The following is a 12,933-nucleotide window of genomic DNA, read 5'->3' on the forward strand; positions in this document are numbered from 1 at the left end:
TGACAAATTTCAGTTGGTGGATAATGAATCTATAATATATGAAAGTTTAATTGTAATCATTACATTATGGTAAATAATGAAATTTAACACTATATGCTAATTTTTTGAGAAGGACCTGTATTAGGTTATTTCATATTTTTTATCTACTTGCAGACAATTTTCTTTTTTATATAATTCACCACATTTTCCTTGGATATAATTCAAAAACTCAGGAAAAGAACATTGAAAATAAAACAACACGTTCAAATCATATTTACAGGACTATTTAATGGTATGTTTTATTATTTATTTCCTGTTGCTCATATAGTGATAATATACACCACAGCTCTGTACAAAGATAATCATTTATATTAGTCCTTGTCTCCAATGGGACTTGAAATGTAAATTCTAATATCTAATGAGTACACAATCAATAACCAATACCATAGTTACCTAATTAACTAATCACTATTCACTGTAGGCCAGATTCATCCTTTGTAGCTTTTTGAAGTCACTTTTTTTGTCGTGTGGTATTTGTCGACTTTTTTTTTTTACTTCAAATGCTTCAGAATGGCTCACATAAATCACTAATTTTGGGCAAAATCAAAAATCGCAATTGATGAAACAGCGGAAAACATCTAGAAAGCAAAAACCCTGCCCACAATCGTGCACATAAAAAGAAAACAGGCAAACATAAATAAAGGTGCAAATTAATAGAATTATGCACAAATGAAGGCAAAGGCAAAGAATATCAAAGACTAGGAAAAAAAAATGCACAAAATGTTTTGGAATGCAGGAGAAATAGACGAGACCCGTACATACAAAGATCATGAAGCTTTGCTCTTGTTCTTGCCAAGAAACCTATCACTATGTGAGCTATGGTGGTATATATAGTACAGAAACAGACAATTCGTGCATAGAGACAGAATCGGCTACAATCCTGCCATCAATCAATGTAAAGTGATTTTTAATTCCTATTTACAGATAATGGAGCATATCTGCATGGATTAGAGAATAAGTTTTATTTTCATTCCTATATTTTAATTCTAATATTCCCCAATCTTGCGTACAGATAATATTTTGAATGTGTTGTATGGATCCATAATACAGACCAAAAAATTAAGACCTATACAGTACTTCAGAATGTTTTGAATTAGATACTATGACATACAAAGGTTTTTCTTCACAGATTGATATGAAACCAGACAAAAAATATAGAATGTTTCATTGAATGCTATGTTAGACAGGTGCCACATTTCAGGATTGGGGTCATGGTCTCATATTCAACCAATGATGTCATCTTCAACGAGTTTGTATGTTCTCCCCGTGGGTTTCCTCTATGTACTCCAAAAGTGTGGCGAGAAAACAAAGACATACTGATAGGGAATTTGCGATGTGAGCCCCAACGGAGACAGTGATGACATTGTCTGCAAAGTGCTGTGGAATATGTTGGTATGATATATATAAGAATAATAACGAAATAACTAAACATTCCACAACCTATGCATGCAAATTAAGGTTCTGCAAGTCTGTTCACATGCTTTAGGAAATCTTTGCACATACGGACAAAACCCACAGTAATAAGTAGCAGTCTACATGGAAGAGTCAAAGAATTAGCTATACTTGGATAAACCTCATGCGCCCAATTAAATAAGGCTAATAATTGTGCAACTCTTTAAGGCTATGGTCAAACTATCATTATTTGGTCAGTATTTCACATCAGCATTGATGGTGAAGTGTTTCTATTATACTTTTCCTCTGACTGTTCCTCATCTGGTTTTGGCTTTTAAATACTGATGGAAAATGCTGACCAAATACTGATCGTGTGAACATGGCCTTGAAGGTCGCAAAGTGAACATAAAGCACAGTCCACACCCCGCAAACCAACGGGATGATGAATTCCCAAAATATTTTTTTAAGGCCACATTCACACGATCAGTATTTGGTCAGTATTTTACCTCAGTAATTGTAAGGCAAAATCAGGAGTGGAACAATCAGAGGAAAAGTATAATAGAAACACGTCACCACTTCCGGATTTATAACACACTCATGGGTTTGGCTTACAAATACTGAGGTAAAATACTGACCAAATGCTGATAGTGTGGCCGTAGCCTTACACTGCAAACTACACATGGAGCAGAAGTCCAAGTGTCTGCATTGGATCCTGTAGTAAATATGTTTTGACATTTATATATGAAGGTAGTCTTTCTCCATTCTGGAAACTATTTGAATACCTCTGGCAGGTGCTGAAGCTATATCCTAACTTCAATTCTGATATTATAAGGTTTTGGTTTCATAGTGAGTCCAAAGACTGGAGTCAGATCCACATCAAGTTCTGAATCTTTAAATAATTTAAGATGCTGCAATATAGTTGTGAGAAAAATAAACATTTCATTTCGAGCTATATCTTCCCCTACACATTTCCTGACTCCCATGCCAAAAATGAACACCTTTTCCATCAAACTTTTATCAATATGTCCACTCTGGTCAAGAAACCTTTCTGGGATGAACATGTTGGCATCTTTCCACACTGTCCTGTAATTTAAGCAATAGAACAACCATAAATTAATGAAAAACAAATTACTGAAATTAGTGCAACCTATCTTGAGGGGTGAAGACCCTCTGACTGGATACAAATGAACACAACTCCCAACAATAAATTTACATGCAATAAGTCCATGAGCCCCCTTCCAGAATGTCATCATGTGGCAGAAGAGCAGGTTATTGTGACTTTAGCATCAGAAAACTCGCATAAAGCTATATTATCAAATTAAAAAGTACTGAATTTTGGACATAAAAAGTAAAGAGTTATTTAAGAGTGCTTATTGTCTTCAAAAGTATGTGTTCCCTTTGCTTTAGCCTAATTACTATGTAAAACAACGAGCTATAGAGTAAATAGAGATGAGTGAATCTTTTGACATTTGAATTTTGACAAATCACGAGTACTTCAGTTGCTCTGAAAAGATGTGAAAACGCTTTGAGGTATCCTAGGACTTTAACCACTTAATTTCAAGCTATTTAAACACAGCCTTAGTAATCTCATACTGTCAAAGTGACCTTCACATGTATGGCTATGGCTAAATGGATAGTAATTGTTTCTTGCTGCTATAATGTCACACACACTCTCTATCTGGAATGTTAGGAACCTTTCACACTGCTCTTTGTCCCAGGATTGTTGGTCCTAAAGGGACTTACATCTGAACCTCCCTACAAAACAGAATTCAGACATATGTGGCAACAGGGCCATTGACTCTAATGATGCCAACAGAGTCATCGTGCTTTCTGCCGTGCATCATTTCCGCGTGTATATGCCTACTGGAGGCGGACACTCAAAGACATTATATGGAAGCTCGTCTGACTGCTCTCAAGGTCATGTAAGTCTTCTCCTGCTGTCTGCAATGTATAATGTAACACGAAAAGCGCGTCAGGGGCCGCAAGGAGTGCTGTAGGAGTCTAAACTCACTATGGGTAAGCAGGATTCATTCCTTACAGCTGCATATCTCTCTGGTAGTTAGGCTAAGTATTCCACCTTATTAACGGTCACCAGGTTGCGCTGCTGCCTTTGCTCATATATTAGTGATTCCTTTTTTCCTGCCCCCTTCAGTCATACCTTGACTTTGACTTCTTTATGTTTGCTATCTATTGCTTGTTTGTTACCATTTTCATGCGAAGTTCAATAAAATTTACCCAATTTGTATTATCCTTTGGTGGATTCCTCTTTACTCTATTTTCTTCTAGCTTGCTAATGTATAAAATGGTAAATTTTTGGAGATTAGTCCAATTTGTATAGTAAATTGTTTGGATTTGTTCGCTTCGATAAATTCCTAAATATTTTACAGGAGTATCGTTTCTCCTTATGGAGAGTGACATACCATCTCTGGCTTGTCAAGGTAAGGAGGCTTATTCGCCGTGCAATGCTCCTCTGGGAAATATAATATGCAAATTGCCTCTTCTGAGAAAAAGAGGACTTAACTCTATAGCGCCACCTGTTGGAAGTAGCGATCCTACAAGTCACAATCAACCCTTTAACGAGTCGTGCAATATGACGTAAGATAAAAGCCAAATCAGTATCTCAATTCACAGACACTGTTTCGGGCTGTTGGCCCTCGTCAGTGCGAAGCATGAGAACTGATTTGGCTAGGTGAGAGGCTCTGGACTGGGGTCTAAGGGGTATCGTTTCTCCTTATGGAGAGTGACATACCATCCCTGGCTTGTCAAGGTAAGGAGGCTTATTCGCCATGCAATGCTCCTCTGGGAAATATAATATGCAAATTGCCTCTTCTGAGAAAAAGAGGACTTAACTCTATAGCGCCACCTGTTGGAAGTAGCGATCCTACAAGTCACAATCAACCCTTTAACGAGTCGTGCAATATGACTTAGGATAAAAGCCAAATCAGTATCTCAATTCGCAGACACTGTGTTTCGGGCTGTTGGCCCTCGTCAGTGCGAAGCATGAGAACTGATTTGGCTAGGTGAGAGGCTCTGGACTGGGGTCTAAGGGACATATTGCACGACTCGTTAAAGGGTTGATTGTGACTTGTAGGATCGCTACTTCCAACAGGTGGTGCTATAGAGTTAAGTCCTCTTTTGCTCAGAAGAGGCAATTTGCATATAAATATTTTACACAAATTTGATATAATTGATTCGCTTATTATTATTTATGCAGTCTGTTAATAAGTTTACAAAAAATGTTTTTTCTGAATAATAGGGAAGTAACATCTTTGGAATGAGATTTATTTGCTCAAATTCTCATTGTAAGGCCTCATTCACAAGTCATGTTTATGCATACAAATAATAAAACAGTACCAGTCATCAGTGTGTTGGATCAGCGTGTCATCATCAGTGATGATGACACAGGGCGTGTGTCTGTTTTTGCCATCAGAGTGTCATCAGTATTTTTCACAATTAGATAAGTTAATAAAACTACAGAGCTTCTCCTTTCATTTGCAATGTGTAATGCAGCGGTAGGACCATACGCAGTGAAACGGCAGTAACCCAAGCAAGTAAAAAAAAAACATTCCTTTATTGTGTTACTTAACACAGTCTGTACAATACACGGCTTCTTCATACAGTCCTTTAGAAATACATGGCTTTAGTCTGCAGTCAATAAACAGGCCGGACTTCCCTCTGTCCAGTTTCCCTGGGCGACCGCATGTGGCTGCCAAGTCTCTGTACTCACGTAGTGCACTGCACTCTTTATCCTCCGGATTGCAGTCGGGTAAACATAAGACAGCCCAATATGCCGGGTGTCAGTTCCTTTGGTTCCTTTTTCCCTGTGTTGCTCCACACAGAAAGAGCTCTGCAGACAACTGCTCTGTTTGCTTCCAAGCTCAACACTGACACACCTTCCCCTCTACTACAGGGCTTTTAATCAGTCACTGTTTCACCATTCTAATCACAGCCACACCTGTGACTGCCATACGCCCTCATGGCCTCACCACACCTCCGTGCGCATTCTCGAGAGTACAAGCAGCGCCCCCTAGCTGTAACAGGGGTCACTACCTCACAAATGTTAAATACGTACACGTCATCCTTGTTCTTTATGTGTTTCTCTCAAAACCATATGGCTATGTGCACACGTTGTGGATTGGTGTGTGGATTTTTCCTCACTGTTTTTTCAAAATCTGCAGGTAAACCGATCACCCTCAGATTTACCACGGTTTTTGTGCATTTTTTGTGTGGATTCCACCTGCTGTTTTACACCTGCGGATTCCTATTGAGGAGCAGGTGTAAACCGCTGCGGAATCCGAACAAATAATTTACATGTTGCGGAAAAAACAACGCTGCGTTTCTGAGCGTTTTTTTCTGCAGCATGTGCACTGCATACTGTGTTCCATACGTTTACATAGTACTGTACAACACATGGAAAACAGCTGCAGATCTGCAGCATCAAATCCGCTGCGGATCCGCAGCAAAAGCCGCAAAGTATGCACATAGCCTAAACATGTATTGACCCTTCTCATCCATGATACCAGTGAAAAACATACATGTCTCTGTGAATTTTGCATGGCCACTGGGTCTGTGACAAAACACAGACATGTGAACAGCCCCATAGATTATAACGGGTGCATGTTGTATCAGTGAAAAACACTGATAAAATATGTACAGTATGCCTGAATAAAGCCTAAAGGATCTTTGCTTTTATGTTTGAGCATAACTTTCATTTTACATATACAGCCAGTTTAAGAAATACATTCATACAGTCATTTTAAAGGGAATCTGTCACCAGGTTTTTGGTACCTAATCTGACAGAAGCATAATGTAGGAAAAGAGTCCCTGAATTCAACAATGTATCATTGGATGCAGCAGTTGTGATACAATCAGAGTGTTTAGATTTAGCATGTAGCAGAGCTGAAAAGCTAACCCCTCCCACAACCAGGCTTTGTATTTACATTGACTATTGACAGTGAGCTGCTTATAATAGGAGGGGGCAGAGTCAGAGGTATGCTCTCCAGCCAGCTGGTCACAACAATAATAATGTCCTGGTAATAAAACACTCACTGTAAGTAAATAACAGCACACAGCTTGATAAGTGACACATGGCTGAATTATGTGTTTATCCCCTACCTCATGCTGTCCTCAGATTATAAAAGGGGGTTGCCATGAACATGTTATATATAATGTTTATTAATACTCTTAAATGGTGTATTGTTTCCAGATATTAGGGAGAGCGTAGTTCCCTAGTTTGCCCATTAGATGGGGATAGAGAGACTTAGCCTGTAGATGGTTAATGTGGGAGGAGCTAGTGACAGTTAGGCTTCAGATCAGCTGAGAATTTGAATCAAATGGGCGGGAGCGCCCTGTCAGGGCAGTCAGCTCTGCCGAAGTCCAAGTTTCAGTCAAGCAGCATCAGGGCCAGGAAGGCCACGAGAGAGAAGAATGGCATTGATACAGTCATTGACAGCCAGGGCCGGACTGGGACTAAAATTCAGCCCTGGCATTTGAAGTTACACAGGTCCACTTGTCGCCTGGTGACTGTATAATATGTTTGTACACTTGTAGGTTACAAGAAGCGAGGGGAGTGTAACATGACTATATAACATATAATCACAGCTGTATCCACCATTACAGCTCAGTCCCCCATAGAATGTAATAAAGCACAGTCCCCATAGAATATAATACAGCACAGTCCCCATAGAATGTAATACAGCACAGCCCCCATAGAATGTAATACAGCACAGCCCCCATAGAATGTAATACAGCACAGCCCCCATAGAATGTAATGCAGCACATCCCCCATAGAATGTAATGCAGCACAGCCCCCATAGAATGTAATACAGCACCATCCCCATAGAATGTAATACAGCACCGTCCCCATAGAATGTAATACAGCGCAGCCCCCATAGAATGTAATACAGCACAGCCCCCATAGAATGTAATACAGCACAGCCCCCATAGAATGTAATGCAGCACAGCCCCCATAGAATGTAATACAGTCAGCCCCCATATAATGTAATGCAGCACAGCCCCATAGAATGTAATGCAGCACAGCCCCATAGAATGTAATGCAGCGCAGCCCCCATAGAATGTAATGCAGCACAGCCCCCATAGAATGTAACACAGCCAGCCCCCATATAATGTAATGCAGCACAGCCCCATAGAATGTAATACAGCACAGCCCCCATAGAATGTAATGCAGCACAGCCCCCATAGAATGTAATACAGCCAGCCCCCATATAATGTAATGCAGCACAGCCCATAGAATGTAATACAGCACAGCCCCCATAGAATGTAATACAGCACAGCCTGTTATGACCCCAATGGCAGAGGGTCTCAGAAATAACTACTAAGTCTGCAAACACAAAAACCAGCTCATAGGGCAGTGGTAACTGGGCTGACCATATATCTAATCCTAGCACCACAAATAACAGCAGCCGGGGAACGTGCCTACGTTGATTCTAGACGTCTCGCGCCAGCCGGAGAACTAACTAACCCTAGAAGGGAAAAGAAAGACCTTTCTTGCCTCCAGAGAAAAGACCCCAAAAGTTGGATACAAGCCCCCAACAAATAATAACGGTGAGGTAAGAGGAAAAAACAAACGTAAGAATGAGCTAGGTATTTAGCAAAGAGAGGCCCACTAGCTAATAGCAGAATATAGTAAGATAACTTATATGGTCAGCAAAAACCCTATCAAAAATATCCACGCTGGAAATTCAAGAACCCCTAAACCGTCTAACGGCCCGGGGGGAGAACACCAGCCCCCTAGAGCTTCCAGCAAGGTCAGGAATCACATTTAGTACAAGCTGGACAAAAATGAGAGCAAGCAAATAACCCAAAAAACAAAGAAGCACGACTTAGCTTAATTTTGCACGAACCAGGACCAGCAGATAGGAGCAAACAGAAAGGATCTGATTACAACGATGCCAGGCACTGGACTAAGGATCCAGAGAGTTTATATAGCAACACCCCTGGACTAACGACCCAGGTGGGTGCAAACTGAGGGAAGAAAATCCCAGAGTCATATCACTAGTAACCACAAGAGGGAGCCAAAAAGTCTAATTCACAACAACAGCCCCCATAGAATGTAATGCAGCACAGCCCCATAGAATGTAATGCAGCACAGCCCCCATAGAATGTAATACAGCACAGCCCCCATAGAATGTAATACAGCACATCCCCATAGAATGTAATGCAGCACAGGCCCATAGAATGTAATACAGCACAGCCCCCATAGAATGTAATGCAGCACAGCCCCCATAGAATGTAATACAGTCAGCCCCCATATAATGTAATGCAGCACAGCCCCATAGAATGTAATACAGCACAGCCCCCATAGAATGTAATACAGCACAGCCCCCATAGAATGTAATGCAGCACAGCCCCCATAAAATGTAATGCAGCACAGCCCCCATAGAATGTAATACAGCACAGCCCCCATAGAATGTAATACAGCACATCCCCATAGAATGTAATGCAGCACAGGCCCCATAGAATGTAATGCAGCACAGCCTCCATAGAATGTAATGCAGCACAGCCCCATATAATGTAATAAAGCACAGCCCCCAATAGAATGTAATACAGCACAGCCCCATAGAATGTAATGCAGCCCCCCAAAAAGCCCCACAATCCAGTTATCACTCATTGATGTATACAGGGGTTGGACAAAATAATGGAAACACCTGGAAACATCAACAAAAGTTAGTTTAATATGGTGTAGGGCCACCTTTTGCGGTGATTACATCCTCAATTCTCTGAGGTATGGATTCATACAAGGTGTGAATTGTTTCCAAAGGAATTTTAGCCCATTCTCCAGTTAAAACACCCTCCAGTTCTTTGAGCGACGTCTAACTTGAATCTATAAAATCGACCATAAATGCTCAATAATGTTGAGGTCTGGGGATTGTGGGGGCCAGATAAGATGCTCAACTTCATTAGAATGTTCCTCGTGCCATGCTTTAACGATTCTAGCTGTATGAATTGGTGCGTTATCATCCTGAAAGATGGCGTTCCCCTCCGGGAACAGTGCTTGAACCATTGGATGCACTTAGTCGCCCAAAATGCCTAAATAATCTCGGCTGTTAATTCTTCCATGAAGGTATATCATTGGCCCGGTGGATCTCCATGAAATAGCACCCCAGATCATCACAGAACCTCTGCCATGTTTTCCGGTTCGGAGAAGGCAGTCTGGATGGAATGCTTCTTTCGGCTGTCTCCAAATGTACACTCGGCCGGAGGTCGGAAATAGGGTAAACGATGATTCATCTAAGAATATCATGTTTCCACTGCTCGAGGGACCAATTCTGGAGGTTTCTACACCTCTCTAAACGCTTGGAACCATTTGTCACTGAGAGCAGCGGTTTTCTAATTGGAGCTCTTCCGTGGAATCCAGATTTGTGCGGCTCCCGACGAACAGTTTTCGTGGAAACTGGGTTCTGTAGGTGTTCATTGAGCTCAGCAGTGATTTTCGGAGCCGTGGTCTTGCGATCCTCTCTCACAATTCGCTTTAGAGTCCGTTGATCTCTCTCAGTCAACTTTGACTTTCGGCCGGACCTGTGCTTTGCTGCGGACATTTTTCCTTCTCTTTCAAACGCAATCATTACTTTGGAGACAGTACCTCTTGACACACCAAGCATTCGGGCACTTTCTGTTACACTAGCGCCTGCCATAAGAGCACCAACAATTTGGCCTCTTTGAAAATCCGATAGGTCTGCCATTGGTATCAGGTTCTCATCAATGTTCTTACAATTATGCAAACAAACAGTTAATTTACATACACATATCACATAACATAAATAATCAACTACAAAACATTACCATATGTCACGGTTTGTATGTTTATCGCATGTTCGAAGATTATGATGCCAAAACGTTAGGTGTTTCCATTATTTTGTCCAACCCCTGTATATACAGTTAGGTCCATATATATTTGGACAGAGACAACATTTTTCTCATTTTGGTTATAGACATTACCACAATGAATTTTAAACAAAACAATTCAGATGCAGTTGAAGTTCAGACTTTCAGCTTTCATTTGAGGGTATCCACATTAAAATTGGATGAAGGGTTTAGGAGTTTCAGCTCCTTAACATGTGCCACCCTGTTTTTAAAGGGACCAAAAGTAATTGGACAGATTCAATAATTTTAAATAAAATGTTCATTTCTAGTACTTGGTTGAAAACCCTTTGTTGGCAATGACTGCCTGAAGTCTTGAACTCATGGACATCACCAGACGCTGTGTTTCCTCCTTTTTGATGCTCTGCCAGGCCTTTACTGCGGTGGTTTTCAGTTGCTGTTTGTTTGTGGGCCTTTCTGTCTGAACTTTAGTCTTTAACAAGTGAAATGCATGCTCAATTGGGTTGAGATCAGATGACTGACTTGGCCATTCAAGAATATTCCACTTCTTTGCTTTAATAGACTCCTGGGTTGCTTTGGCTTCATGTTTTGGGTCATTGTCCATCTGTAGTATGAAACGACGACCAATCAGTTTTGCTGCATTTGGCTGGATCTGAGCACACAGTATGTCTCGGAATACCTCAGAATTCATTCGGCTGCTTCTGTCCTGTGTCACATCATCAATAAACACTAGTGACCCAGTGCCACTGGCAGCCATGCATGCCCAAGCCATCACACTGCCTCCGCCGTGTTTTACAGATGATGTGGTATGCTTTGGATCATGAGCTGTACCAAGCCTTCGCCATACTTTTCTCTTTCCATCATTCTGGTAGAGGTTGATCTTGGTTTCATCTGTCCAAAGAATGTTCTTCCTGAACTGTGCTGGCTTTTTTAGATGTTTTTTAGCAAAGTCCAGTCTAGCCTTTTTATTCTTGACACTTATGAGTGGCTTGCACCGTGCAGTGAACCCTCTGTATTTACTTTCATGCAGTCTTCTCTTTATGATAGATTTGGATATTGATACGCCGACCTCCGGGAGAGTGTTGGTCACTTGGTTGGCTGTTGTGAAGGGGTTTCTCTTCACCATGGAGATTATTCTGCAATCACCCACCACTGTTGTCTTCCGTGGGCGCCCAGGTCTTTTTGCATTGATGAGATCACCAGTGCTTTCTTTCCTTCTCAGGATGTACCAAACTGTACATTTTGCCACTCCTAATATTGTAGCAATTTCTCGGATGGGTTTTTTCTCTGTTTTCACAGCTTAAGGATGGCTTGTTTCACCTTCATGGAGAGCACTTTTGACCGCATGTTTACTTCATAGGAAAACCTTCCAAATGCAAGCACCACACCTCAAATCAACTCCAGGCCTTTTATCTGCTTAGTTGAGAATGACATAATGAAGGGATTGCCCACACCTGTCCATGAAATAGCCTTGGAGTCAATTGTCCAATTACTTTTGGTCCCTTTAAAAAACAGGGTGGCACAGGTTAAGGAGCTGAAACTCCTAAACTCTTCATCCAATTTTAATATGGATACCCTCAAATGAAAGCTAAAAGTCTGAACTTCAACTGCATCTGAATTGTTTTGTTTAAAATTAAATTGTGGTAATGTCTATAACCAAAATGAGAAAATATATATTTATACATATATTTAAAAAAAACACTCTACTCACCTCTCCTTGTGCCCCACGCTGCTCCTGGCTCCGGTCTCAGCAGCTGCCGTCTGCCCGCCCGACAAACAACAGGTGCGCGATGACATGACGTCATCGCGCACAAGCAGTGTCAGCGCGAGGCAGAGCTGGGAATGATGGGAGAGGGAGCGTCAGCGGACACTCTCTCCTCCATCATTGCATTCAACTGTACCGGCGTCTATGACGCCCGATGGCCAGTCCGGCCCTGCTGACAGCACAGTATAAGTGGAACTGTGACTGGCAGGTAGAAAAGAACTAAGCAGTACAAACAGATCACTCACAATGTGGCGGCTTGCTAAGTGGATGGATGTACTCAGGACCAGAGTGAAATGGTTTAGAGGAATCCCTGCTAAACTAATACTGGGCACAGAAGACGCTGGAGGACCGATAGTCACGGTCCATTCCGGAAGCGAGCTTAGTAAAGATGAAGGAAAGACAGAGAAAGAGAATAAGCTGTGCAAAGCAAAGCCAGATATAAAAGCTTACAAGGTCAGAGAAGAGACAGGGACAGCAAGGAAATTGTTTAACCCCTTCATGACCCAGCCTATTTTGACCTTATTGACCTGACCATTTTTTGCAATTCTGACCTGTGTCCTTTTATGAGGTAACTCAGGAACTCTTCAACAGATCCTAGCGATTCTGAGATAGTTTTTTTGTGACATATGGGGCTTCATGTTAGTGGTAAATAGAAGTCGATAATTTTTGCGTTTATTTGTGAAAAAATTGGAAATTTAGGTGAAAATTTTGAAAATTTCGCAATTGTCAAATTTTACATTTTTATTCTGTTAAACCAGAGAGTTATGTGGCACAAAATAGTTAATAAATAAAATTTCCCACATATCTACTTTACATCAGCACAATTTGGGAAACAACGTTTTTTTGTTAGAAAGTTATAAGGGTTAAAAGTTGACTAGCGATTTTCAATTTTTACA

General features: G+C 41.1%; 1 protein-coding gene across 2 annotated transcripts in view; it reads right to left on the reverse strand.

The window, feature by feature from the left end:
- Window positions 1-252: 252 nt before the first annotated feature.
- Window positions 253-12,933, reverse strand: part of LOC143760632 (cytochrome P450 1A1-like) — an 80,478-nt gene continuing 67,797 nt past the window's right edge. For both annotated transcript variants that reach the window (XM_077249042.1, XM_077249040.1), the window contains one exon: window positions 253-2,514. In XM_077249042.1, coding sequence (XP_077105157.1) covers window positions 2,232-2,514 — 283 coding nt within the window. In that variant the 3' untranslated portion in view covers window positions 253-2,231. The remainder of the gene's footprint in view (window positions 2,515-12,933) is intronic.

This window comes from Ranitomeya variabilis, chromosome 1 (assembly GCF_051348905.1).
Source record: "Ranitomeya variabilis isolate aRanVar5 chromosome 1, aRanVar5.hap1, whole genome shotgun sequence".
Classification (NCBI taxonomy): Eukaryota; Metazoa; Chordata; class Amphibia; order Anura; family Dendrobatidae; genus Ranitomeya; species Ranitomeya variabilis.